Below are 26,558 nucleotides of genomic sequence, written 5' to 3' on the forward strand. Positions count from 1 at the left end.
AAAGCGTAGACACTTGATCAAGTAGGAACAGGAATATATACACACTATAAAACCCTTAAATTTTGAACCCGGAGACTTGGTTCAAGTACGGAATACCACTATTGAAAAGAACTTGGACAGGAAAATGTTGGACAGGAAAATGTTGGACAGGAAAATGTTCCCTAGATACTTTGGGCCTTCAATAGTCATTTGACATACTAAAGGTGGCTCTTATATCTTAGCGGAAATGGATGGAACATTGCTATGGGGAAAATATGGAGCCTTTCACATCCTACCTCACACAGCGCGATACCACTTTGACCTTCCTATGGAAATGAAAGATTTAATTCAGCTATCTAAAGATGAGTTAGAAGCCATGGCTAATGAAGATGAACCAACTGAGTATGAACTTGGAGTGGATTACATCTTTGACAGGGCTCAAAACCTGAGGCTGAATGGTAATGCCTCAGCTATGGCAGAAAATGATATTGAAATTGAGCTACCTAGCAAATCTGAGGATCCAATGGATGATCCAGTAAGAGTTACTAGGTCCGCTAAGAAGAAAGTTAGATTTTCTCAGATCTGACTGAACATATAGGACCGAAAAATCCAGTTAGATTTTAATAAAATCTAACTAGTGCACAAGTATATGAAATGACAGTAATATGAAAGGAGCAGACACCGTTTATTGCTACAGCCAGCCATTGTTAAAGAGTGATCTACAGAAAGATACACTACTGAATAGACTCCATGGGAGCACCTGCATCCACCTCAGTAGGCTGGTTTGTAGACCTCTCCTGTGCTGAAGTCGACGTAGCTGACTGTTCGGTGGAAAGGGCAAGCCGGGAAAGGACTAGCTGATTTGCCTTGACAAGTTTTTCGTATGCTGCCCGGTACGCTACTCCTTGGTGAAGGATTAAAAAGGCCGATGCATTGACCTCTGTATGGAGGAGGGTCTGAATGGCAGCGAGGTCGGATGCAGAAAGAGAGTCCATGCCAAAATGGGCCAGCATGCTGGCTATGACCTTGAGTACAGAGAGATGCATAGACTCTCTGCATTTCTTCTCCTCTGTCCAACAAGTTGTCATAAGTGATGCTATGGCCACGAATAAAGAGAGGACGGTCCCAAGGTGGACACTCACCCTCAGATTCGGGCATAAGGTCTACGCCTGCCTTATTGATTCGAGCCTTCTTAGCAGGCTTGGCTTTGATCTACGGAAACATTAGAAATGATTATATGAAACAAATAACACGATCTACGGACCTCTTTCTTCTTGGAAATGCGAATCTTCATAGGGTCTTTACCTTGGGTGGCGTCCTTCATCTTGAAGTCTTCATTCTGGTAATAGGATTGAGCCGTAGATAGCTTTAGAACGAACTGGAGGGCTTACTTTAGTGTTTGCTTCCTCAATGTTAGAGATTTCAATAGTAGCTTCGTTGTGAGAAGAGCTAGCTCCCTACAGTGAAGTCAATATCAAAAATTAGAAAGAATAATACAATAAGAGCTTACATTCTTGCGCTTGATAGCAGTAGCCTTGTTGTGCACAGCGCACATCTCGATGTAGAAGGATTTGGCCTTTGCAAAGTCAACACTCTTATCGAGGGAGAACTGCTTGATGTCGGCGGTGACCATCTTGACGACGTTGCGATAAAGATCGAATGCAACATCGTCTTTGGCAGATTGGTAGCTTTGGAGCTTGGTCTGAACCTACGGCAGAAGCATTACAATGAAACAGAGATGAAAGAGTGGTGCTGAACATACCACAACATCGAGAAGCTGTTTGGTGAACAGCTCGGCAGACAGCTTGTTAGCATAGGGACGCAGCTGGCTGACTTGTTCAACGATCGGAGCAGCGCGTTCAACCCAGATTTTGGTGGGAACAAATTCGCTACGAGTGGACATGTTTTAGATGAAGTGAGAATGTATGAGTGGAGAACTGGTTACTACTGAGGCTGGTTGAGCTGGGTAGTGAAGAATTGGCTATCTACGGTCAACCTTTTATACCTTTTACGCTCTACTATCCAGCCGTAGACAACTTTCTCTACCTTATGGTCCTAAAGGACTCCTGGATCCAACATCTAGTCAACAGGAGTTGACTGCTCATTTGTTTGGGGGAGAGGTACCGTAGGTTCCTTAAAATTTGACCGTAGATTCAAGTTTTGCGATTTGGACACCTACATGAACATACTGGTGTACCTACGGATCCTGAAAAGATAATCATCGCTTAGAAAAACTTATAAGCGAGAACCTACACGAGAGATGCATAGCGATAGGAATGATTGAACAATGTGCTACGGATAGATTCATCTAACTCTGAGCATAGAGATAAGTGAGCTACGGCCGATGAGACTTGGCCTTAACAATTAGAATTTCAAGTCAAGCTCATTTGAACTTAGTTCACACAGTATACAAATCAAACAAGTTCACACAGTATACAAATCAAACAAGTTCACACAGTATACAAATCAAACAAGTTCACACAGTATACAAATCAAACAAGTTCACACAGTATACAAATCAAACAAGTTTGATTATACTACAAGATATGAAATGATATTACAAAAAGGAATTTAGGCGCCGTAGCACGTACCAAAAATACAAGAAAGGAGGACTTATAGTCCAGTACAAGATGATTCAAGAAAAAGCTACAGTAAATGTAAGCTATTGATACATTCAAGACAAGACAACAAGAAATGACTACCAAAATGGACAAAGTTTGAGCTCACTGAGATACACCAAGTCCAAATAGAAGAAAGACTACTTTCTAATAAAGAGTTAGTGACAAGTCTAGAAATACCTAAGAAATATTTCGACTTACCGTTTACGATACAATGGACGGCCAAATGCCTTTTCGTAGGCCAGTCGTTCCCATGCCAGCTTTTCCATAACGGCCCGAGCTACGGGAGAAAGACCTTCAAGGTCAGAAGTGGAAATTTTCCAATCCTCTGCTTTTTCCTCATTAGTCTCTTCCCCGTCACTTGAATCCTCGGTACTCTAGAAAGAAATGATTAGAAGTGATCTACAAAGACTGTGGAGGACTTACAGCTTCCTCAGCCTCATCATCGATTAGGTCCTTAACAGTGACCTCCACATCCTAGAAACGATATGAATAAACGATATGTTGTAAGATTGAGAGAGATTGACTTACAGATCTCAGAGTTGGAGGAGCCTCAGCCTCCTCCTGGACTGTAGCGGACTCTGCTACGGCAGACACAGTATTAGCAGAAGGAGATGAAGGGCCCGATGAAGACTCATCAGACTCTTCATCGTCCCCCTCCTCTTCAGCCTCGCTAACCTTCTCGGAAATTCCAGAAGAAGCTATGGGGACTGGGGGATCGATAGAAGTAGAGGGCTAGAACAATGAGATCAGATACGAATTGGAAAGTTCTATAGATAAGAGAAAGTGAAGCTTACAGCTGGAACATCCTCCTCAGCTTCACCAGCAACAAGAGCCGAGATGGGCCAACCAAGGGCTTTGGCGAGAGCGGTAACTTGAGAAGGAGACATGTGAAAGTCTTCATCGGTCTGAAGACCTTTGAAAACTTCCACAGGGTCCCTCCCAGCTATCCGTAGCATCCGCTGGCTTTCTTGAATGTTAGTCCACACAGAAAGGGCAGACTTGTATGCGGCCAGCTGTGCGATACAAAGGTCCTCGAACGCTTGTAGCTCGTGGAGGAGCCATAGAACGATCTTGGCCAACACTTAGAGATGGAGAATTAGAAAAGATTGACAGTTAAAAAGGACGAAACACGTACATTGGTGTTGGAATATTTATTACATCTTCTCTTCTATCTCTACTTTATGATTGTTACCACCATCCCATATGCACACCTCTTACTACTATCATTCCGCAGTTGACCACAGTCATGCGCAGCAATCCGCAGCAGTACAGACCATACGGTCTTATCTATATTTGCCTATTGGACTCAGTATATAAGATGTAGCTAGTCTACCTCAATCATTATCAGTTCTACTCCCTTCACCTGTAGTGAAGCCTCTGGTCATCTTTCCACCTGTAGTGGAAACCTCTTAGCTGCTAAGACTACCTGCTGTAGTCACTCTCAAGAATATCTCTTTATTCTTCTCACAATTGGTTGTTGCTAGAAGCAACCTCGAGCTTTTTCAACCCCATTGTAGTATTGTTGGGATCGAAAAAGGTACATTTTTGCTTCCCAGCGAAGCAGTGAGCACATGAGGGGCAGTGACCAGTCTTTCCGCTAGGCACCCAAGTTGGCGTACAATCTTTGTAACCAAAGTGAGAGCAGCGACCGCACGGGGTAAAACAATTGAACTAACACACCGGAATTACCAAAAAATAACCTCGACTTATTTGTCAATTGATTGTAGCTAAATCAGGTAATAAATACATATAATTGAAAGGTTATTTAATACATGCCGAATAAGTTCGCTCGAATTGTTAATTAATGTCTACCAAATCAGGACTAGTTTCAGGTCGCCCGAAAGGAAAAATGATTGATGAAATATCAATTTTGCGGAAAAATGATCTGATTATGTGGAAATCAGTGCCCATTTCAGGTAGACTGAATATACTGATATCGGTCATCCTGAAAGCTATACTGATTGCGGGAACATCGGCTCGGCTGATAACCGCTCTGAAAGGGAGAAAATCAGCTGGGCTTTCCCTCAAGCTGAAAGTGTAACTGATTTTCTCCCTTTCGGCTCAGTTGATTGGCCGCTCCGGCGTTTGCGCCCTGACGCAACAGCGTCACAATAGCGTGACTGTTCGCACGCGGTTACGACTGTGACACGATATCGGACAAACGGTGGACTACAGGCTGGTAGTCTGAACGACGACGCAATGAAAGTAAGCAGGATGGCAGCGTCAGTGGTGGATAGATAGAGCGATAAAATCACTGAATGTAAGCAGCAGCGACATCATCGTCGCACGAGAACTAACGACATAATCAAATTGGGTCATCTTACCTCCCTTCCTGGTACCTACCCCCTTTCCCTGCTCTTCCCCACTCCTTCTTCACTTCCTAAGCTACCTCCATCCCTGTTACTGGTGCTGAGGCTATTGGTGAGCGTTAGTAACACTCCAGCCATTTGAATATCAGATTTACCTGAAATTTCAGCATAATATCGTCCAACCGCGACCGTAGGACCCAGACTGTTGAGAAAAGAAGATAGAAAGCGTAAGCAACGGTTTTGAGCGTCCAAGGTGCGTTTGACTACTGTTTCAAACTGCTTCCGCATACTCACCCCGCCGGCTTTTACACAAATAGTAGCTCCCCAGTCGACCCAAGACTCGCAACAACTCCGACTCGCATTCGACACCTTACTGAACGCCCTCCAGACCCAAAATCACCTTCCTGGCGATCGTCCTTTGACCCTCCAGCTCTTCTGTGTTCAGGCGACCCACGGGCTTCAGCAAACCAACCGTATCGGCCAACTCACCTCGTCCCTATTGAAGCCTGCTGAACGTGCTGTAGAGGTTGAAGCTCGGCCTTCGACGTCTGGCGCATACTCCTGAATAATCGAACGAAAAACGGCCACAACAACTCTCCCCATGCCTGCGACCATGTCTACCCCTTTAGACACTGAGGAGGACAAGTCCGAACCACTACATCCCTGTCTTGCATCGCCTTACCGATGTCCGCGTTCCGTCGTTGAGTCAGAATCATATGTTGTGGAGGCCATCTCAGAGTATGTCAAGCTTACGGATGAAGGTATCGGCCTCTTTGCTTTCTCATTTGGCTCTAACTCACCCTTCAGCAGGACAGAGGATCGAATGGAAGTTAAGAATAACGTTGGAGAAATCGCTTTCCCCCGTCGAAACGCCTGGAAGCATTTATACATTTCGCATCGAGGGCGATTCGCCACTTCTCGCAGAAGGCACTGCAATATACAAGGTCGGCCGTACCCTTGACTACGAACGGCGAATGGTTCAATGGAACGCGCAATGCCCTTCACAAACCCATAGCTGGTACGAGCCGGTATGGGTGGAACATTGCCATCGAACAGGTGAGTAGATCCTTGCATTGCTCGTTTTCGAAACTCAAGAGCCTGCCGATATGCTAGAGCGTTTGGTTCACCTTGAGCTTAGCAAGATCTGCGTCGAGCGTCCGCGAGAGCGATGTCTGGATTGCAAGAGGCGTCATTGCGAAATTTTTCGGCTGGCTCAGATAGAAGGGATCGATTCTTACAGTGCGGTGATCTTGCCAATCATCAATAGAATGGCCACCAAGGCTGGCGAATGTCCTAAACGCTCGTTTTCTTGATATAGGGTAATTTCTTGACTTGTTGTAGTTTAGTTAATGTTTGCTGTATGTAATAAAAACCGCAACTTACTACATTTCGTAAACCAGTCCTCTCACAAGCTCAATTTGAGGGATAACTCGTGGTCAAGCATCGACTCACGACTAGGTGGTTGCCAGGTCGATGAGTAATTAGCAACCATGAAGTTCCAGTTTCTTGGCCTCCCCTATACACGACAGGCGATAGAACAGGCTGGGCGATTGGGAGCCTGACAATGACAAGCATGCTTTGTAAGCATGATGTCAATTTCACCACTGGGGTTGTGAGGCATGTACCCCGATGTTCCATCATCCACTACTGTTATATCTGATACCGCTCTTTGAAGTATTGATGGAATGACTGCCTGGTTCGTCCCCGGATGTTTGCCCCACAGGAGTCAAGTTTTTCTCCTAATGAACTTGAGTACCCCACACAAGATTCCGATGAATGACATTCAAAAGCTCAAGATACCATGTCATTGGCGTTGCTTATGACACCACCTGGGCGACAACTCACGCCATGCTCCACGTAGGCTCAAGTTTGCCATGCGAACGATAAACAGGCTTCCCATTTGGATTTCATCTTTCCACTCGATAGCGCCAAAACATGTAACAGCCTTTGCGTTTCGTGTGATCGAGGACACTTGGTCTTTCCAGACACGTGCCCGGTTCGAAGCTGCATGGAGAAGGTTTAGTTTACAAAACCTATAAACCCTGGATGAATGATACCGACTCGACATTAATGTCCAATCCCTTAGGGGCGAGAGCTTCTGCCATAGCCAACAACAGAATGGGCCCTGTGTAAAGCGCGGGTTAAGCAGAAGGGCTTCGCGGAGGAAACAACAGATGGAATTCACTATTTCCTTCAATGATTGACGGCCCATCGCCTACGGTCCAAAAATCAGCCCAAGGCATTAAGAGCATGCTATGAGAAAACGGACTGTGTGTATAGAGCACAATTGTATCATTCGTATTTCCTTTTCCTTTCAAATGACCGATGATCATTGAAGAATTCGCCCATCGAGTACGACAGTTGCGCTCACGACTTGGCCAGATTTCACGAGTTTTCGAATGAGTTCACCGGTGGAGTTACCCACGTAGAGCGTAGGAACTTATATTCTGATCGGTAAAAAGCGATATGCAGGCCTTTACTGGGCCAGACCAGAGGAATACGACGAGATGGACTCTAAAGGAATCGAGGTAAGTGAGGCTTACGTGCCGATTTGGACGTTGCTGAACTTTCGACAGACAGTGCGGCGAGACGGGAAGTACACCTTTTCGAACTCCAGCTTGATTGGTTTCACAAATTTCACGGTGACCAAGTCAGCAGCCTGGCTACCTACACTTGGCAATTAGTATGGATGAGGGATTTAGAAGAATAGATCAGTACCTAGCTTCATGACGATCTCCATATCTTTGGGCTCAAATCGGACCATCACTGAGTCGGTGTCATCATAAATAATGGTCGCGCTATGGGTGGGTCCATTAGCTGCACTGTATTCTCCTCTACTTCCTGTTACTTGTGTCAAAAATGTGCTACAACCCTTGATACCATCACTACTCACTGTTTTCGTTCTCTCAACCATCTGTCTACCATACGTGGTAACGCTCGACGAAATTGGGAAAAACCCAGTGAAACCGTAGACAGAGTTAGCACTAACCTGTTTACAGGAAGTGAATCAAAGGTTTCGTCCAGCTTGAGTGCGAAACTAACCTTACGTCTTGACGTCCGTCCAGAACAGCCCGCTTGAAGGATCAGTTCCCTTTGTCAGATCGGCTGTGGCCCGCTTCCACGCTAAGATCAAATTCTCGAGAATAGCAGGGAGTACATCAGTTGGGAACGCCAGCAGAAACAAAGACAGGATGGTATTTCGATTAAAGCTCAAGTGACTACATACAAGATATCTAGTAGAGTGAGGAGGATACTAAAGATCAATCTCGTGAAAGATTGACGAAGACAGACCTCCCTTTTGAATAGTCGAAGCGAGCGGCATGGGCAACAATATCATCCAGCCCGATGGTATGTTTGAAGCTTTCTAACTCGGACGAGTAACTTCTGGCGTTCAAGTGTGGATAGCAAACAAAAGGGTCATAAATAGCTTTTGACAGCGACTGATACGGTCGGACATGGACCTTAACAGTCTGACCGCCACCTGGTTGAGGGATGTTTTCGATAGATTGAATCTGTCCGGCCAATTGAGAAACCGTGATGGAGGAACCTGATGGAGGCCGGTAGAAAATGCTGGTGTTGCCTTCGTGTGTCTTATGAGGAGAGAAGTTAACGCCATGGTAGTTAGCGTATGAACGGTGCGAGCTTTTCATCTCACGCAGAGGTTGCGGTTCACGAGTTCTGTTTGCTGGTATGAAACACTTGTCGAATAGTCGCTTCAATTGTCTAATAGCTTCGGGGCAATCAGCACGACAAAGCCAACGGCGGATGTTTGCCGTATGAGCCATGGTTTTCAATATTGTGAACTCAGCAACACCTGCAGTCAGAGAAAGTGAGTCCATTGGCTAGCGCAAGAACCTTTTGACACTCACCACCAATATGATCGTTCGTATTGACTTTCTGCAACGTTCCAACCAATCGTTCAAAAGGGAAACACCACCACGAGCTGACGGGACCGAACGACAACAAAAAATCAGGGATATGCCCAGCGACATGGATATTGGTCCGCGATTCAGCGTCATAAGTATGGGGATGTATAGTTCTCAAGTCTCGAACCCAGTTGTTCAAATACTGACGTAAGTCTGTAGCGCGAGAAACAGACGTGGTATGTCTGCAGCAGATGATCGTTGCTTGGAAGAGGGCCATTGTATGGTCAAGAACCCGTAAGAGACGGCCAGCGTCAGTATCATCACAAGGAGGCACGCATCCATCGTCGTCACCCCAAAGGATGATAAGGGCGATCGGGAGATATACAGAGCTGAGCGTACGCCATTCATCTGCCTTGATACTTCCTGCTTTCACTTCTCCGTAGTTCTTTGGTACAGAATTCAGCCATGCAGGGGTGACAGTCGCTCGTAACACATGCTGAATGTGTGCAAGAGTCTTGGGAGTGCCTGTCCTCGTGAGCCGTGTCTCCCACTTCCAAGGCTGATTTAATCGCTGAGTAGGAACACATTAGAAAGGAGTTGCATGTATAGAAGGCAAAACTCACCCAATCGAGGAGCAACGCAATGAAATGAGATTTTTGGGTGGGTGTCCCTGAAGGAAACCTCGTAGCTTTTTGTTCCTTAGAGGTTGATTTTTCTTGTGCACGCTTCAAGAAAAGGCTCTTGATTTCCCTGTCCACAACCGATATATCTTTGGGTAAGTCGAGTGTGTGCACCACATAGCTCAAGGCTTTCAGTGGAGCCTGAGTGTCTAGCCGTTTCCAGACCTGCTCTAATGTCGTCAAATGGTCCCCTTCCAACGGTAAAGAGAGCGTGCGGTGTATCCTGGCGACTGACGGAATCTGTTTCTCTTTCAACTTGGGTGCGGTGGGGTCAGCGTTGTTGACATAAGTGACCCACGGCCACTCATAGGCGATCTTGAAACTATCAATATTGACTTCAGGAGCTGCTGCATCCAAACGGAGAACGTGACGACAATGATAATGCACCAATCCCTCGAGGACGGCGTGCATAGCATCGACAACAAGCATTCGAGTAGGGTCCCAATATTCAAGCAGCCAGAAGGACGACCACCGAACGCCGTGGTCTTTGAAAACATCTTCTCGTTCCTTGGTACTCTGCGCGTCTTTCCAAACTACGGCCCATCGACGAAGCTCCGCCACATCCCGTGGTATCCACTTCGACTGGTCAGTGTTAAAGACCTGATCCCTTCCTTGTAGCTGGCAAACGCTGCATATCAAACTAGACGCAGGTCCTTGCAGACCAGAAACTTTACGAGCAGCAGGCAAGTCATTGACGGATATAAAGATGCCAGCCTCGACGTCTACGCCAGACCCTAGCGACTCTGGGGCGGCTGTCCTTGACACTCGAATGCCTGGCTTCCAAGCCGTGACGAACTGCTCAATTACACAACCAACATAAAAGTCGATGGTGTCATAGGACGGTTCTACAGGGCCTGGAATGATGGTCATAAACAGAAATTCGGGAAGGTAACGGATAGACGGGTCGAGCACGAGATTGGCACAGGATATAACGCCGATTGATTCATGGGCCCCACGAGCTGTAACTCCGTTGACGTTGAGAAAGTCAACGTGAATAGAGAAGTCTAAATGGATTTTATTTCCTCGATCGACGAAGAGTTTACCGTCAGGTCCTTTGAAGCCTTGAGCAAATTCTGCATCAAAAACGTCGTGGATGTGAGTTTGACGGTCACCACATTGTATGGCTGCCCAGGCGGTATCAGTAGCACTGATAGACTGTTCCAAGTAAGTGGAATCTGCGAGACAACGGGCGATATAATCAGGAAGTGAAGGGACGTAGTAGGGTTTGATGGGTTGCTTTCTGCCATCGGCTCTGGCTTTTAGGAGTTGAGAACCACATTTGTAGAGGCCGCTCTCCCCAACGACATCATTTTCGCAGGTTTGTGGGAGAACGTACTCGCCCTTCTTCCCTGAAGAACGTGCCTCGTTTGTAAATGAGCAGACCGGACATGTCGCGTATAAGAGGAAGTCGCCCTCTACATCCAACATCTTAAGAGCTTCGTTCAAAGAGCTGGGAGCACGTTCGAGGATCGACTTCTGGGAGGGGGTGAATGAAGCATCCCATCGACTTCCGTTAGAGCCATTAGTCGACATTCCGAGCCGAACCAGTATGGGCGTAACACCAATCAAGAAATTGGTCTGAACTATGGAAAGACCGACGACCAGATTGCAGATCACGGCAAGCAGGATCATGACTTGATTGACTTGATCCATCGTAGAGAGACTGTTGTCGTAAAGGTGGTCTGATTCCGTGATTAGTCAACGGGAGAAATGCGAACCAACAGATACTTACCCGCGTTCACAAACAATGGTCGTCCTGACTTTGGCAGCAGGGCCTGGAGAGTGCTGATCCTAAGAATCATCTTCCTCAAAAGCTCTGATACGTCCTCGCATTCTTTCTCTACTTGGCTCCGGCTATCGACGCGCCTAAGGGGGTTCTGGCGTCCTCGTCGCTTGGCGTTGAGAAGGAGACTGTCTGCGCAAGCCAGGCTTCCTCTTGCAAAATTGATTGCTGCATCCAGTGTCGTATGCTGAGAGTCGATGGTCAATGATGAGAAGTCATCGCCAAAAGCTTGAAGTTCGTGGTGCTTCAATTGCTCGCGTATGAGTTTCAGATCTTTTATCGCGTCTCCTTCAGTTTTCCCAGTCCTGAAGTGGGGTGAGGATGGTGATGAGGGAGGTGAAGGAGGCAAGGGAGACCGTTTTGTATGGGAATAATGGGGGGAACGACCAAACTGGTGACCAGGTCGGGATGAAGGCACCGCTTTAGGCGAATTCTTTGCCATTGCCACAGCTTCTAGCACTTCGGCAGCAACGGTCACGTCTAGTGGTTTCAAGGAGTCGGGAAAGGAAGAGACGCTTTGCTGGTAGAAGTGGGACGAAGAAGAAAACATTCTGTTATGGGATGTGCAATCATTGGGAGAGGCGTTCAACATGGCCGCGGTGAGATAGGTTTCCAAAGTGTTGTGGGCTGATCCTGTAGTTTCAGAGTGCTGAAGGGGAGTCAGCATGTGTCGAACCTCACAAACTCGATACTTACAGTGTCATATACATTTACCCCCGAATTTTCGTCAGCCGGTGCGGGAAGAAATGCTCCAGGAATGACGTGAGGCTCTCGAAGTTGCAGGGAGTCAATTTGTCGTGTTAATGTAGCCACAGAAGGGAATGGAGGTGTAGGTTGTACCATAGTGGTCTGGGCTGGTTTTTGCAGGTTGAGAGACTCCATTTGGGTTGTCACTTCTGAGACTAGGACTGAAGCAGACTGAACTACAACTCTCAGAATGAGAACAGTATAGATGGAGCAACGACATACCGTGTCATTCGTATGAGAACGGGACAGGTCTTCTGTACCGGTTGACGACCCAGGGAGGGCGGCGTAGGATTGCATCACTCGGTAGAGCGCCTCTAGCATGTTGGATGTAGGAGAGTTGGGAAGATTCGGTTCGGTTTTATAACGAGGAAACACTTTCAGCCCATCGGAGAAAAGGAATATAAGGTCTAGTACAAGGAGGCTTGGCTCGCTAGTGCTAGGGCTAGTCCCTCAATACAAGGTCTTCCAATACAAGGTGATTTAAAAAATGATCGGTCGAACGAAATCGAACCGATACCATACATAGTCGAGCCAAACTCGAGCCAAGTAAAAGCTTGCTTATCGTTGTTCTGACAGATAAGGTCAGCGAGGTTAAAACCACTTGAACCTCACAAACTTACTGACTGAACCAAAATCCCTCCATCACGTCAGGAAAGAGTTTCTTGCTGATATTGCTGAATCTAAGTGGTAGAAGCTCTCAGCGCCGTTGGAGGTCTTTGAAACACATACATTAGGAAATGTCCTCAACATCAGGACCCTGGGACGGAATGAAAAATGTAGTAGAAACAGATTCTCACTACTTGAGCGTCAGACGAAACGGATTCGTTCTGACTTTACGATGCAGTCGAAACGGATTCGAACTGCGTGGTGGTAGACATCGTGGGAGGAGGGAGAAAAGTGGGCGGTTGCGTCGTTATTATAGCCTTAGGGTAGCGTCAACGTGACAACGCCCGCTTCACGTGATTTTACATTCATTGACAAAAAAAAAGGGTTGCAGCACCTTATTGTTACTGAGATATCAGAGCGTCGGGTGGATACAAGAATAAAAAGATTGCTATACATGCGCGTCAAGATAAACTAAAATACAGTGGACAAGATGAATACAAAAACAACTAAGACAGCCGAAAAGGGATAGACGCAGCGCGACCGAATGCCTGTAGGAAAGAACTCGTGTAGTGATACGCTAACTCCCTCTCGATGTAGTCAAGCCGCGACCCAAGGTTATGGCTACCAGAGTCCTCAGGAAACTGATCCAACAGAACAGTAGGCTTCGACCCAGACCAAGTGCTCATGAGTGTATGGAGACCCTTCAAGGCCTTCATTCGCTCCACGGGTTCAGTTGAATGAAGTCCTCGGTTCGCTTTCGACAGCTCCGCATAATCCCTGCTCCCGATCCAACATGCTTCAAGAACAGTAGAACGATCCCTTGTCGACATTCCGCTTTCGTCCATACGATCATCCAAAGCCACTAAGTCTTGACAGAAATTGAGTTCGTACAACTCCCATAGAATCTCTTGGGCAATCTTTTGAGGGGGCAATTTGGTTCTGTCCACAGTTCCGCCTCTCCAAATGACGGGCGCCGATGAGAACCTTTCAGGGCGAAACTCGGCTTTGCCCATTATATCCTTCAACACCTTCTGCATTTCGAGCCGTTGTTGACCAGTGCGAGTATCTGAACGAATATCTTTGTCGTCGTCAAATGTTAGCATTTGCCTCCATTGCTTCTTTGAAAATCGGTCCAGACTCGAAGATAGACGATAAATGAAAATATTCCTGAGTTTGAGCCAGTTACGGAAAAGTGTTACAGTGACTGTTTCATTCCCTGAGGTGATGAAGAGATCGGGAGGTGGAAGAGCATAACCTCGATTTGCACCCTCTGGTGCTGGGAGTGACTGATTATGACCAGAAAGGTGTTCCAATGAAGCCTTCCAGGCTTCGATGGCCAGTGGCACAAGAGGGCTGGAGGGTATGATGAACGTGTTGTGGGTAATATTTTGGGGGTGCTTCCCGTTAGCTGCTTTACCTTTAGGGTCTGTGCAAGAATATACTGAGTGGTGGGTACGAATTTAAAAAAATTAGATATGGGCAGCTTACAAGGAGTGGGTCGTCCACGAGACGCTTGGAACGATCGACGTATTGGCATAGATGGAGTGAGGGGCAAGCTTGCTCTCTGAATTGACGTTGAGCTTCGTGGTTGTGTGGTTCCCAATACAGAGGGGTACTCGAAAAGCGCGGATACATAGTTGGCCATTGTGATGTATCTTTCGGGGTTTCGCGCAAGCCCAGTAAAGACCACACGATGAGATGGGGTTGCATCGGCCATGTCGACGATGAAACCGGTGTGGAGCTGAATGGAACCATCTGCGAGTGGCAGGATGAAGTCTTCCAATCGGTCGACCCTGGCCTCACCAGCACGCGAGAGAGGGCGAACATAGTATACTGGTATGTGGCTCTGGAAGAGGTTCTCCAGATCGTCGAGATTGTCGGTAAAAGCACCCATCAGATTCTCGTCCGCCAACACTGTATGTTCCTGACCAAGCTCCCTCGCCATTCCAAACTTCGCCCGATATTTGGTCACCCATCTGCTGCGTGCGTCAAGCTCCAGAAGATGACGCTGAGCGCATCTAAATCGAAGAAAAACCTCCTCCTTCGGTGCAGCTAGTTGCAAACGATCCAATAATCGGCGGAGCTGTTCCAAGTTGTTCTTCATATAATAATCTTCTTGATGATTTGCTGGAAGATCTTTGACGACTGTCTCGGCCAACTTCACCAGGTGTGAACGTGTCCTTGTGTCGAAGACTCCAAAACCAGCACAAAAAGTATCGTCACTGGGCTTGAAGTCGTTTTCGCTGGGTACGAGCCAAGCAATGGTGAATGGGCCCGTGAGCGAGGGGACACGGACGACTGCTAGGTGGGCAGCTGCAGGAACGAATGGTTGAGGAAATAGGATAGGGTCGTCGCGGCCAAAGTGTCTGTCCTTTCTCATCCGGACACGACATTCGTTCAGTGGGGGGTGGTAGAGCACTTTCGTGTTCGGTGAAGTGACCAAAACTTCTCCAACGTGGTTTCCACAAAGACCGTCAAAGGATTTCAAGGCTATACGACCATGTAAGCATTCAAAGAGAAACGAGCGGCCAAATACGCACGCTTATCAGGTCTCGCAAACGTCGTCAATACTTATGGGTTCCGGGTGATTTCCTGCAGGGAAAACAAAGGTTTCGGGGGAGGATTCATCGGTAGCGGCGTGGAGAACTGGAAGCGGGACAGGATGTTAGGCTAAAATAGAGACATTCAAGCAGATTCAGCGAGATCCTAAGCTCAACATTAGCAGAAAAGGCGAACCTGGCTGGGGTGACGATCAAATTGTGAGTGTTGAGTTGGTGGGTTCGAATGTGAAGGAGTAGGTGCACTGAGGCGAAATCAAGTGCCCAAAGAGTGATTGCTCGAAGCAAGTCACAGACGATAGCTGCACAGAAGCAGGCTATGTGTACCCGGCGTGGCGAGAGAATTGTACTGACGCTGTTGACGCTGTGACAGTGCTGTGACGCAGTGCGTTTATTGTTGCTTCCTATTTGCATCTCTTGGTAATCATTTTCTTCTGCGCCTCCACAACTTCAAAGAGTCATGATCAATTCCGTCTCAAGACACTGAAAGCATCTCGAATACCGTTTCGGATGTTCGGTGCACTGCAGAATCTGCTTCTCAGTGCTTCCTATTATGCCTAAGATTCGTTCTTGGTATATCATTCGAGATCTCGAGGCTTTTTAGAACCTCCACCAACTTCAAGGATCAATTTCGTCCCAAGACGTTCAAAAGCATCTCGAATACCGTTCTGCATCTGGTGAGGTGCCTCTTTTCACCCTCTCCCATACCTGCAGATCTGTCTTCCCAGTGTTATCACCGGACCTCCCTGCGATGACTACCGAAACCCCTTCTATGTCCACGGTCTGGCTTTGATAGTCAACATCGGTAGACCGTTTTCAAAGCTATCGCTTACCGTTACACTTTGAATCCAGTCCTCTACACCGATGTAAATTACATCATAGATGTCCCCCGTACGTCTCTCGAAGGCATAGAGCCTACCATGGTGACTTCCTGTGATGATGATGCTTGCGTCACTCAAGAAGCATACGTTTCTTGACCGCCGCTCTCCTGCTGGAACTGGGAAGGTCTTTATCCTTTCTGTATCTGAGAATTTGTAGAGTGCCACTCCTTGCACCACGTCGTCCATGATGAAGACATCCTCATTTACGTTGACGGCCGCATGTCCCCTGAAAATCATCAGCCAATGTTGCAGTCGATTAACCTGGTTGCTCACATAATGACTCCTGTGGATTTTGTTTTGATGATTTTGCCCCCCTCGTCCAGGACGTGACTGTGAGCACTGGTGAGTAATCTCAAGTGTAACGTGTTCTCATGCACTCACATATCACCATCGTCTCGACCGAAACTCCAGATCTCAGGACCTAGCGCTCCTGTGTGCCCGAAAGCGACCGCCTGTGGATAATGGGCCGTGATCTTCACGGACACAACTCTCGTTGGCCGCATTTGACCATCGAGGACAAATCTATGGATCACTTCTGACCGATGAACAATGGCCAGCTGGTTGGCCTTCGTGTCGTATGCGATGGCGGAAATCTCCTGGCCGTCCACACCGCCGGCTAGTTCATCGCAAAAAACTTCCCTAAACTGGGATGAAGGTTAGTTTTTCTATCAGAGCACTCTGAGATACTATTACTTACGCTTGTCTCTCCCCTTGTTCTTTTCCAAACGCACAGGTAACCCTGAGCTGTTCCAAAGGCAACTCCCTCATCTGGATCGTCCAGACGCGTTATCCAAGCAATGGCGAGCGTGGCACCTCGATTAGCTGCTCTGCTTGGAGACACCAACAGTTCGTGCGTTTGCAAGTCCCAAATGAGAGTTCCTTGTTTTCCTACATCCACAGCTTCAATTAAAGATGTACACGCCTAGCGGAAGAGGAATTACTCACCACCAGAGGCAACATACATCCCCAAAGGATGAGCAGCTACAGCCGCAACTGGACCTCTATGACCTTGTAGGAGGCCACGCAAGGCAAATTTGCCGTTCTCACTGCCAGTGACGATGTCTGAAGGCATTCCAGATAATGGTTAGGCGTTCATTGCATTTACCGTCTCTATATGAAGGGCGCGTCAAGAGCTGCACTATTGTTCTTTTTTTTTAATTCACTCGCTATCGATGCCTTTCGCTCTCTACACAAGGTCGTGTCAAGTAATTTGTTATTGTTTTTTTCTCTCTCTTGGCGGCCCTCCATGTGAAACGCTTCCATGCGTCAAGCCATATCCGAACATTTTTTTGTTATCTAGCCCGACTACCCCTTTTGGAATTGACTTACAAATTCCCTGCGTCACCTTCGTCAAGAAAGTACACCTTTCTTCACCTTTCTTCCTACTCCCTCCTGCGCCGGCGCATCTACAAACGACAGTCACGAATAATGTCTTTTCCTACGCCAAAGTTTTCCAAACCATACCGCACGTACGCGCCTCGAAGGCTTGCACCTCGTCCTATTGTGATCCCCTTGTATGCTACTCCCATCACCAGGATTCCTTCACCTCCACTTCCGGTGCATCGAACTCTACCCGCGAAAATCAGGTTCCACCCTTATGCTGAAGCTAGACGCGCCAGTCCAAACGATCGGCCCCCACCCATTTCCATACCCGCAGCTGTTGACAGAAGTACCACCTCGCCGCCTGCCTCGACTGAGAGCGTACCTGATTCTCCGTTAACCCCAATCGATCCGTCACAGCCCGAAACAAGTCGAGCAGAAACTGTAAAGATTCGTCCACCACGGATCATGTCAGTTAATAATGCTGGATGGCATGAAGCTCAGCAAGCAGAGTACCGTGTATGTCGTCTTCTGGCCTTTTTTTTTAACGCTGACCCTTTCCTCTAGGAGATAGCAAAGGCGGCTATCCGAGCCAATCTCGATTTCACGAAAAGTCTTAGTGAGCAAGATAAGACCGCTCATGGAAAGGCGATCAAAGCCGTATGTCACTCGTTCTGTACGCTCAGAATATCCATTAATGTATTTACTAGATCGAAGACGCGTTGCCTATCTTCAAAGAGCACGAGAATAATTGGGGTGCAACAATTCTACTCAGGGACCAGCTTAAAAGTATGAAGGATACCACAGCGAAGCGAACAAAGCGGGTGCAAGCGAAAGCCTCGAAGGCTTCAACTTCGCACGCGGATGCTTGAGTAGAACCACACGATCTTTACCCATTTCCAAAGTATCTCCAATCATTATGAAGTCACTATAAGCCCTGAACGAGATGTCACAAACAATAAAACTTCACCTAATCATAAGACCTTTCCAAATGCTGATCATGCTGAAAGTGTCACCGCGTCGGATTGCGTTCAGAAGCGAATGTATTCTTTGGAACAGTCCTGTCCCTACACCTCCAAGTGGCAATAGGTGCTGAGAAATTCTCTAGAATCTTATTGTGCTATGGCCCCACAAGTTTGACAGCTTTCCCTTTCCATCCACTCCTTCCAAGTCAAGGCGTCCAAGGGTCAAACGCATCCAACTGGAGTCACAGGAAGCTGTACCGACTCCGTCCCCAAATGGATACAGAACTCTTATTGTCATCTGTCCGCTTAAAACTAGCCAAATTTTCCAGCCTTCATGAAATTTGCTTGCAGCTGGCTGCTCCTCCATTCCTTTACTGTACAACAATGACCAGAACAATTTACCATTTGCAGGACGTGAGTCTACTTTTTTTCTTGGTCTGAATTTTTTCTGATTTAAACCTAGGCATCTATGACATTCACGATCAGAGCCATGAGAATCTCGACGTCGGACAGGACTCGTGCTATCAATGTAGCAACTGTTGCAGCGAAAGCACCGACGCAACACGACGCTAATCGCATGCCCCTGGTGGAGCACTGTTTCGAGCGTTGGCCGATTCCACAACCGTATGTTCACAACTGCGAAGTCGTGTACAAAGGCACAAGATTTCGAGTCCTCTTTCAGAGGCACAAACGACTCCCGCGTAATGGTTGCCTATCCATTCAAGGCGACATCATCGTTATGCGGCTCGGAATTCAGAACCCCTCCAACGTGATTAATCTGAGAAAAGGGGACCACAGGAAAGCTCGCATCGTCGCCACAAAGTTCGAGTTTTGCTTCTCAGAACTATACCGTCATTCACAGTCTTTCAAATTAGGTTTGCGCCTCATCTTGCCTGGTTCCAAGCCCGTCGTGGACGCCAGCTAAAACGTGTTATCCGCCTATACAGTAGACTCCTCATTACTACTCTTCGCTAGTTTTACACCATATACACTTAATGAAATCATCGACGCTACTGTCATTGGACGTAAAAACGGACGGATGTCCATAGATGATCGAAATTGTTAACAGACAAGAAGTTTCAATGGAGCCGGCGTTCTCAGAGGGCTGGATGCCTCAGGCGAACGTCTCCGGACATTTCTAGCATCTCGATATCCGAGTCAGCTAGCGTTTATTGTTATTGTCTTTTCATACAGGGAAAAGGGTCACATATGGGGGGAAAGGGTCATGTAGTAACCCAGGTATGTTCTTGTATCCTTTAAGTAACAGGCAGGAAGCTCAGTCCCGTTGTATTTCTCCTCTATCACGACCCATTTTCTCTAGGCCTGGTGCCCCAATCCTAACTCAAAGTCCTTGACTTGCACACAAACCTTTCACCGTCTACGGCCTGGCGCTCGAGACCGCTTATATTCATTGAATCAGCGTACAATGGATCAATCTACTTCCACTTCTTTCAATGGCCCTGGTCATATCACACAACCGTCGATGGAGGTTGACTCGATGCCCACCACAGACCATCTTCCAACTTCCGGTTCAACTCCCAGCACCCTCTCCAGCGCTGCTGAGGGCAGCTCAGCTCCCCTTGTTCCTGCTGTTGTTCCTGATCCTTCTATGGCAGTGGATACAGTAGTTCTCCCACTAAAACGACCTTCAGAGCATTCGCTGGAACACGTCGCCTGGCGTGACCCCTTGATGACAATCGGCGCTGCGAACGACGTTGGGAAATTCGCGTTCGACTACGTCCACCCCGAGTGGCCAATTGCAACCGGTAGTGACCGTACCCACAAGCGGCTTTTTATAGCAGGCCCAGACCAGGAGAAATTTGATGATGTATGCTTTCTTTATCTTTGCCTATTTTAGTGCCCTAAATGTTACGGAATACAGATGTGAATAGAGAACGTGCATTTGAAGCAGAGCCTTCAAGCTGCAGCTGACAAGGTTAAGACTATTTATAAAGATAGCGACAAGGCTATAGCAGTGCCTGCTTTCCTTGAAGCGGTACGTGATCTGACTTGCTTTTATGAATGCTAAACAAATATTATCTTAGCTTGGTACAAACAATCCAGAGGCAGCCACAGCAAGTTCCCACTTCACCTCCTGTTATGTCGTAGCTTACTGTGCCGTCTCCAGAATCTGCAAGCGATCTATGCCGCGGTTGATGACCATAGGCGTATGATTGAGGATGTGGTACGACCGGTGGTATCCTCACCAAGTTCGGGATCTTCTAATGCTCCTCTTCAGAATAACTTAAATCAAAGCCTACATGAACAGAACAAAGTGCTCGTACGTCGACACTTTACGTTGCCTTTATATGACCTGATCGTCTTCAGGAAGCGGAATGGATCCAACTATTGCAAGCAAATCTGGCACATCAGACTGTGAGAGATAAGGTGCTTGCCGAGGTCAGTCCTTCCATGTTTACGTCAATTTTTATTCATTACAATCTTACCAGGCTGCAAAAGTCGGCCTGAACGCAGAGAAAGCTACTCAAGACGCTAATAGACTAGCGGAGCAGCTGGCTCAGGAGCTGGCAGCGGTGCATGAGGCGGCTAAGAAGAAAGACGAGGCACACCGAAAGCAATTAGAAGATTTGGTATGTAACGCCCTTTATAAGTACGGTGGAAATATATTCAAGTTGTTGGTTTGCAAGCAGTTTACGAAGCTACAAGAAGAGAATGCAAAGCTCGCTCGGGACGTAGAGAAAGCTACTCAAGACACTAATAGATTAGCGGAGCGGCGGGCCCAGGAGCTGGCAGCGGCACAGGAGGCAGCTAAGAAGACAGACGAGGCACACCGAAAGCAGTTAGATGATTTGGTATGTAACGCTGTCATAAGTGCCTTGGATACATATTCAAGCTGTTGGGTCACATGCAGTCTATGAAGCTACAAGAAGAGAAACGGCTCAGAGTGCGTATTCTACATATGCTACTCCCACCCGTACTGACTCCTGTCAGACCACAGCAGAGAATGAACGTTCAACCGAACTCAACCGAAACAGGCAAAGGCAACCTCGGAGCCAATCGTCTTTCCCGATCCTCAACGACAACGATGCCGACGACGAAATGTCTCCGCCTCAACCCACATCAACGCTCAACTCCTCCACCTCTCATCGACGCTCTAGCACACATGCAAAAACCTCCTCGACAACCACCGCTTCAGCACCTTTCACATCTTCTCCTTCTACTGGTAATTCGGCCCCACGTACTACTGGAGGCGCTTCATCGTCGTCCAACGGCACCTCTACCGGTAATTCAGCCCCGCATACTACTGAGGGCACTTCATCGTTCTCCGGGACATCTTCATCCTCCACAACGCCTTCTTCAACGTCAAGTGGACCGGGGCCAGGTGCCCCTCCCTTCCCGTCTAATATCCCTGGCGATCCTGCGGCTCTCGTCCAAGAATTCCTCCGATATATGGCTTCTGCGCCTCAAGGCGCCATGCATACCACTACACATCATGCTCCCCCGACGGCCACACCCACCCATCGTAACGCTCGACGTCAACGTGTTGTTCATACCCCTAGGCCAGGTAGCAATAACCACAAAAAGGCGCTCAAACAGAAAGCTAAAAGTGAAATCCCCAAGAAATTGCATACGTTGTGGGATGTAAGCCATTTTTTTTCTTATCTTCAGCATTCACTGATGACTGTACTCATTCAGAGGATGTTGCGTAAGACCTTCCTCGGTTGTACCGCCATGGAATGTGTAAGTCACTTCGAGGAGTATAATCCCATTGAAGATGTTGTGGCAGATGCCTACAAAATGGGCAATGGTTTGGGTCCCGAAGGCGATAACCAATTTGGGCTTTTCTTCGGTGAAGGTTGGAATAGGCATGCGTGGAATCGAAAGGTTGTTGACAACCTGGTTTTGCTCGTTCCTGCGCAGAAGCAGAAATACACGGAATTGGCACAATGCGAGATCTCGGAGGAGGTTCTTCAGACATGGTTCTGGGTATTTATTCGCGACGCTCGTGGATATTGGTCACGATCACGACCACGCGTACACACGTCTGGTAGCAGGTTGGAGACGCGCACTGAAGCAACAGTACGAGCTGAGCGGTACGCGGCAGATCGGGCTCGACGCGTTAGGGTGACGAACCACAAGCACAATGTAAGTGTTTACTTTTTCAACTTTGTCTCTTAAGAACTGAATGATGTTTTCAGAAATACTACAGACGCCTTGAAGGTGCCATCAACCTCTTGAAGGAAGCCGATTCCAGCCCTCATGTTGGCGAATGGCAAAGGGCCCAGAATCTTCTCGAACAACTTGATGCTAATGCAATGTCTTCGGAATGCACTGACGATGAGGAGGTCTATGGCCCCAGCCGTGTTCTCGTTGTATCTACCCCCCATTTCCGACGTCGATGCATTGGTCCTCTCATGAAGAGCCTTGATGAAGCAATCCGTACGTCGGCGGGCCCAAGGCCACCCCCTACTTGACGACGCAAAAGGCTACCCGACGTCAGCTACAACACGACTCCCAAAACCCTTCCTCGCTCTTGTTATCACAATAGTTTTCTCCAGCGGTTGACTCCTCAGGAACTTGGGGAGCTTGAGGTGAAGAATGTTACTATTCCGCTTTTTGATCGATGGGCTGGCAGGGCGATGGTCTCAGATACGGAGGATGAAGATGAAGACGACATGAGTGTCAAGGGGAGTGGTGCGGAAGAGTGAGTTAAGAACTTATAGCTCTAGAGGTAGATGCCCTGTATCAAACCCTTAGCTATTCACTGACCACCAATTATAGTACAGTTTGTATTTTGTTTAGTGAAGCGGATCGCCGATATCTCAGCTGGAATGTCATTTCGAACGTCACATCGAGAGGTTGGCGTATCACTACACGAGCTCTTTCTTACAATCATTCGATCGCGCTGCTTCTGTCCCTTTTCGGGTCTCTGCTGTATTTTAGTTTGCCGTGATGCGCATGTATAGCGACCTTTTTATTCTTGTCTGTAAACCTTCTTTTGGATCTGTTGAACGCAAAATCACGTGAAGCGGGCGTTGTCACGTTGCCGCTATACGACGCAACCGCCCACTTTTCTCCTCACTCCTCTACCACCACGCAGTTCGAATTCGTTTCGACTGCATCACAAAGTCAGAACGAATCCGGTTCGTCTGACGCGTAGTGAGAATCCGCTTCTGCTACATCTCTCATACCGTCAAGAGCTCAACGCTCTACATTCACAAGCTGTCGATGGGGCCTCCATTAAAATTTAGCTTCTCCACCTCCACGTCCTAAAGACTCCGAACCCTTCATCCTCGACGCCTTCGCAGAACATGCCAAAGCCTTCGCCGAACACCCCACAGAATCCCGCGCAGACGTTTTGAAATCCTTGACGAAGAGCAAATCCTCCGCGTTGCTACGGACATTTCGAAAGTGAATAAGGACCTTCAGAGTTTTACGATTGACGCAACAGTAGGAGGAGATATGAATGAGAATAATAAGCTTTATAAGAAGGCGAAGGAGAGGTTGGATGCTGCAGTCGTTGTGTTTACTACTTGTGCTGGTGAGGAGTTCTTTTCTTTGGCTGCTCTTTGGAGAATGAGGATGCTGATGGATGGGTTGGCTGTAGGTGCCAGCTTGGGAATTCTGAGAAAGGCAGATTTTGAGATCGCGTTGATCGATGAGGCGTCACAGATTAACGGACCTACTACTTTGATACCGCTCGTGAAAGGTGTTCGGCATGCGATTTCGGACCAGTTGGGTGTCTCTTTTATTCTTGCTCTTTTGATCTTACTGATGATTCGTAAACCTCGTTGATAGTGTGCAGCTGAGACCAACTGTGAAGCCGTTGGGGAAAATACTGCAGTTCGATGTTTCGTTGTTGAAGCGGCTGTTTACGATGGACGAAGAGGTTCCGGGCTTCCTGATAATCCATTTCCCAACTAACGTTCTCTTCCTTGATTCGCTAGATCCAATATCGATTCCCGCAAGAGCTAGCATTGTCTCCCTTGAACGAGTTTTACCAAGGCCGGTTACGCTCAGGTATACAGGACAGCGAAAGTGTACTTGGGATTCTCAGTCGATCCAAGTTTCCCTGGCCAGTTAACGAGCAGGGCATTGTCGTGCTAACGGTATTCTTGGAGTGCGCTAGTGAAGTGGATATGGGTGGACGGTCGAAGGGTAATGTTGGGCAGGTCGATGTGATTGAGAAAGTGATAAAACTTTTGCCTACCGAGAAGGAAATCGAGGCTGGTGGGCATGAGGAGACAGGACCTTCGTTTGCGCCTGCGTTGAGCGACCTCAAAATGTCTTATCGCCTTACACCAAACAAGTGAAGGAACTTCACCAACGTACGTACATCATATGTCATGTATCTTGTCTGGTAGCTCAACGGACGAATCCCGGTCCTCTTGGTGAGAAACATCTCCATCTCTAGCCCATTTGACTGAACTTGACCCGGACCCTCACATTGCAACTGCAGTCATGTTCGGACAGACGGTTCGACGCTGGGGTCTTGATTGAGCCCAAACCTGCCTTCCGTTTCGACCCTGCTGGCGAAAAGAAGCTGGCAGAATTCCGGAATGATGTTTGGTAGGTTTTTCATCTTATCGATACTTCCCCGAACATTTTAAATACCCAATATTATTGGCTACTTAGGCCCACCATCGAGCGAATGAATGAAATTGCACCTCAACATTCGCGACTTTTCAAAGAAGTACGTTTGTCTACGTCTGTGCTTTGTATCCCGAGGGTCTCTTATAGATTAACTGCAGGTGATTCTAGTCGGGTCACCTTCGAAGCCTTTTACATACACAGCGAAGAACACAGCGAGGTGAGTTCATCCACTCTCCAGGTGGGCTATTGATCCTCCACTTACAATATTAAAGGCATCAAGCTATCCTTCGCGATTACGATCAGGAGATCGTCAGTGATAGGACACAGTCCGAAAACTCACCTCTGACATCCTGGAACCTGGGGTCCACAACGTCTTTCGTGCGTGCAGTCATCGCCAGTGTTTTGACTCGCACGGTGCAGGATGAAGATGATCTATTCCAGCATGGGTGTGATAGGTAAGTGTTCCTCGTCTTGTTGGCGATTTTCTTTGAATACTCTATTGTCCAATCTTCAAGCAGCATGGATCCATAACTGCGTGATTCTGAGAATTGTAACACGTACCTTGTATTCATATCTTGTTCTTAACGCTCCAGGTCAGATAATAAGATCATATGTGTTCGCGCCGCGACCCAAGAAGAGAATACTACAAGCCACGGGATCCAACGAGTGCTATCTACAAACTGGTATGCAGCAAGAAAGGCGGTCCTTAAACTTAGAGGTGTAGACAAATCAACAATCTAGCCATCCATTCGCCTCCAATGACATTGGAGACGAACCTCTCCCGGTGTAATGTGCCGCCTCAAATATTCAGTGAGTCGAAATCGAAATGTCAAAAGGAAGACACGTACAGCGACAACGCTGACTTGCCTTCCTAAAGCCTACCAATCGCAAGCTGAGATGAATTAGGGCCTCTATGGTCACAACGGTGAGTTGTTCCAAGTCCAAGCAAAAGAAGGCGAATCACTTACCAGTTCTATGACTTAGAGGAACCCACCACTTCCCTAAGATAGTCCACTCGTCGATTCTGCACCTTGCATGCACCTTCATCCGTCTCCAAAAGTCGATCGAACGTCCGATCTTCAAGAACTCCTCCCCATTCCACCTTCCCTTGACCAAATAAATCCAACCCGCTGCTTCCTGATCATACATCTTTCTTCGGCGTTTTAAATACTTGTTTCGGAGGTTGGCGTCGAGACGAGGACGATAGAGGGCCATGAAGGACGCTGATGTTGTCGATACTGTGAAGTGTGAGGGAATTTACCTTTCCTTACTAACGTTTGTAGCCATTTGCGCACCTTCCTCGCCAAACTCTCAGAACCTTTCAAGTTTATACCCTGGAGTTGCTTAATAGCAGAATGTAATTGTTTGCGCTAGCAGTTTCGGACTAGGCTCTACCTCCTATGATTCCATTCCCTCAAAGCCCTCAAGAAGTCTCGAACTGCAAGAAGCTTCCAACGCTCGATTTCATTGGAGTTGCAATGCGAGATTCCCTTCAACTTCAACTCGGACATCCAGGTTTCAAGAGAATTGCAAGTTTCTCAAGTTCTTGATCCGGTGGGGATACCAGGTAGAACGCGAGGATTGTGACAAGTAGGGGAGAACTGAAGGGTATAAAAGGGAAGTGAATATTGAAGTACGTGTCAGTCGGTTTCAGTCCCAAATCATTGTCCCACTGTTCAGCTTACGCC

The 26,558-nt window shown here is 47.5% G+C and overlaps 6 protein-coding genes across 6 annotated transcripts; 4 read left to right on the top strand and 2 right to left on the bottom strand.

Annotated features, from left to right (window-relative positions):
- Positions 1 to 5,510: 5,510 nt before the first annotated feature.
- On the top strand, positions 5,511 to 5,973 carry E1B28_002626 (uncharacterized protein; the record flags this gene model as incomplete). Its single annotated transcript, XM_043159556.1, has 2 exons — positions 5,511 to 5,670; positions 5,720 to 5,973. 2 exons carry the CDS (start codon positions 5,511 to 5,513, stop codon positions 5,971 to 5,973), a joined length of 414 nt encoding a protein of 137 aa, XP_043003159.1.
- Positions 5,974 to 13,097: 7,124 nt separating this feature from the next.
- Positions 13,098 to 14,971, bottom strand: E1B28_002627 (uncharacterized protein; the record flags this gene model as incomplete). Its single annotated transcript, XM_043159557.1, has 2 exons — positions 13,098 to 14,017; positions 14,080 to 14,971. The coding sequence occupies 2 exons, from the start codon at positions 14,969 to 14,971 to the stop codon at positions 13,098 to 13,100; spliced, it is 1,812 nt and encodes a 603-aa protein (XP_043003160.1).
- A 948-nt stretch (positions 14,972 to 15,919) lies between these two features.
- On the bottom strand, positions 15,920 to 17,102 carry E1B28_002628 (uncharacterized protein; the record flags this gene model as incomplete). Its single annotated transcript, XM_043159558.1, has 5 exons — positions 15,920 to 16,256; positions 16,304 to 16,360; positions 16,412 to 16,674; positions 16,728 to 16,918; positions 16,976 to 17,102. 5 exons carry the CDS (start codon positions 17,100 to 17,102, stop codon positions 15,920 to 15,922), a joined length of 975 nt encoding a protein of 324 aa, XP_043003161.1.
- A 356-nt stretch (positions 17,103 to 17,458) lies between these two features.
- E1B28_002629 (uncharacterized protein) lies at positions 17,459 to 18,222 on the top strand (the record flags this gene model as incomplete). The annotated part of the gene is made up of 3 exons (XM_043159559.1): positions 17,459 to 17,869; positions 17,918 to 18,010; positions 18,061 to 18,222. 3 exons carry the CDS (start codon positions 17,459 to 17,461, stop codon positions 18,220 to 18,222), a joined length of 666 nt encoding a protein of 221 aa, XP_043003162.1.
- Positions 18,223 to 18,699: 477 nt separating this feature from the next.
- E1B28_002630 (uncharacterized protein) lies at positions 18,700 to 19,240 on the top strand (the record flags this gene model as incomplete). Its single annotated transcript, XM_043159560.1, has 2 exons — positions 18,700 to 18,729; positions 18,779 to 19,240. 2 exons carry the CDS (start codon positions 18,700 to 18,702, stop codon positions 19,238 to 19,240), a joined length of 492 nt encoding a protein of 163 aa, XP_043003163.1.
- Positions 19,241 to 19,741: 501 nt separating this feature from the next.
- Positions 19,742 to 25,401, top strand: E1B28_002631 (uncharacterized protein; the record flags this gene model as incomplete). Its single annotated transcript, XM_043159561.1, has 18 exons — positions 19,742 to 20,143; positions 20,225 to 20,311; positions 20,444 to 20,596; positions 20,644 to 20,715; positions 20,766 to 21,128; positions 21,188 to 21,220; positions 21,268 to 21,918; positions 21,973 to 22,422; positions 22,476 to 22,720; positions 22,763 to 22,981; positions 23,586 to 24,011; positions 24,076 to 24,166; positions 24,225 to 24,586; positions 24,751 to 24,846; positions 24,913 to 24,970; positions 25,029 to 25,087; positions 25,143 to 25,325; positions 25,386 to 25,401. 18 exons carry the CDS (start codon positions 19,742 to 19,744, stop codon positions 25,399 to 25,401), a joined length of 3,966 nt encoding a protein of 1,321 aa, XP_043003164.1.
- Positions 25,402 to 26,558: the final 1,157 nt, after the last annotated feature.

The sequence above is a fragment of the Marasmius oreades genome, chromosome 10 (assembly GCF_018924745.1).
Source record: "Marasmius oreades isolate 03SP1 chromosome 10, whole genome shotgun sequence".
Taxonomy (NCBI): Eukaryota; Fungi; Basidiomycota; class Agaricomycetes; order Agaricales; family Marasmiaceae; genus Marasmius; species Marasmius oreades.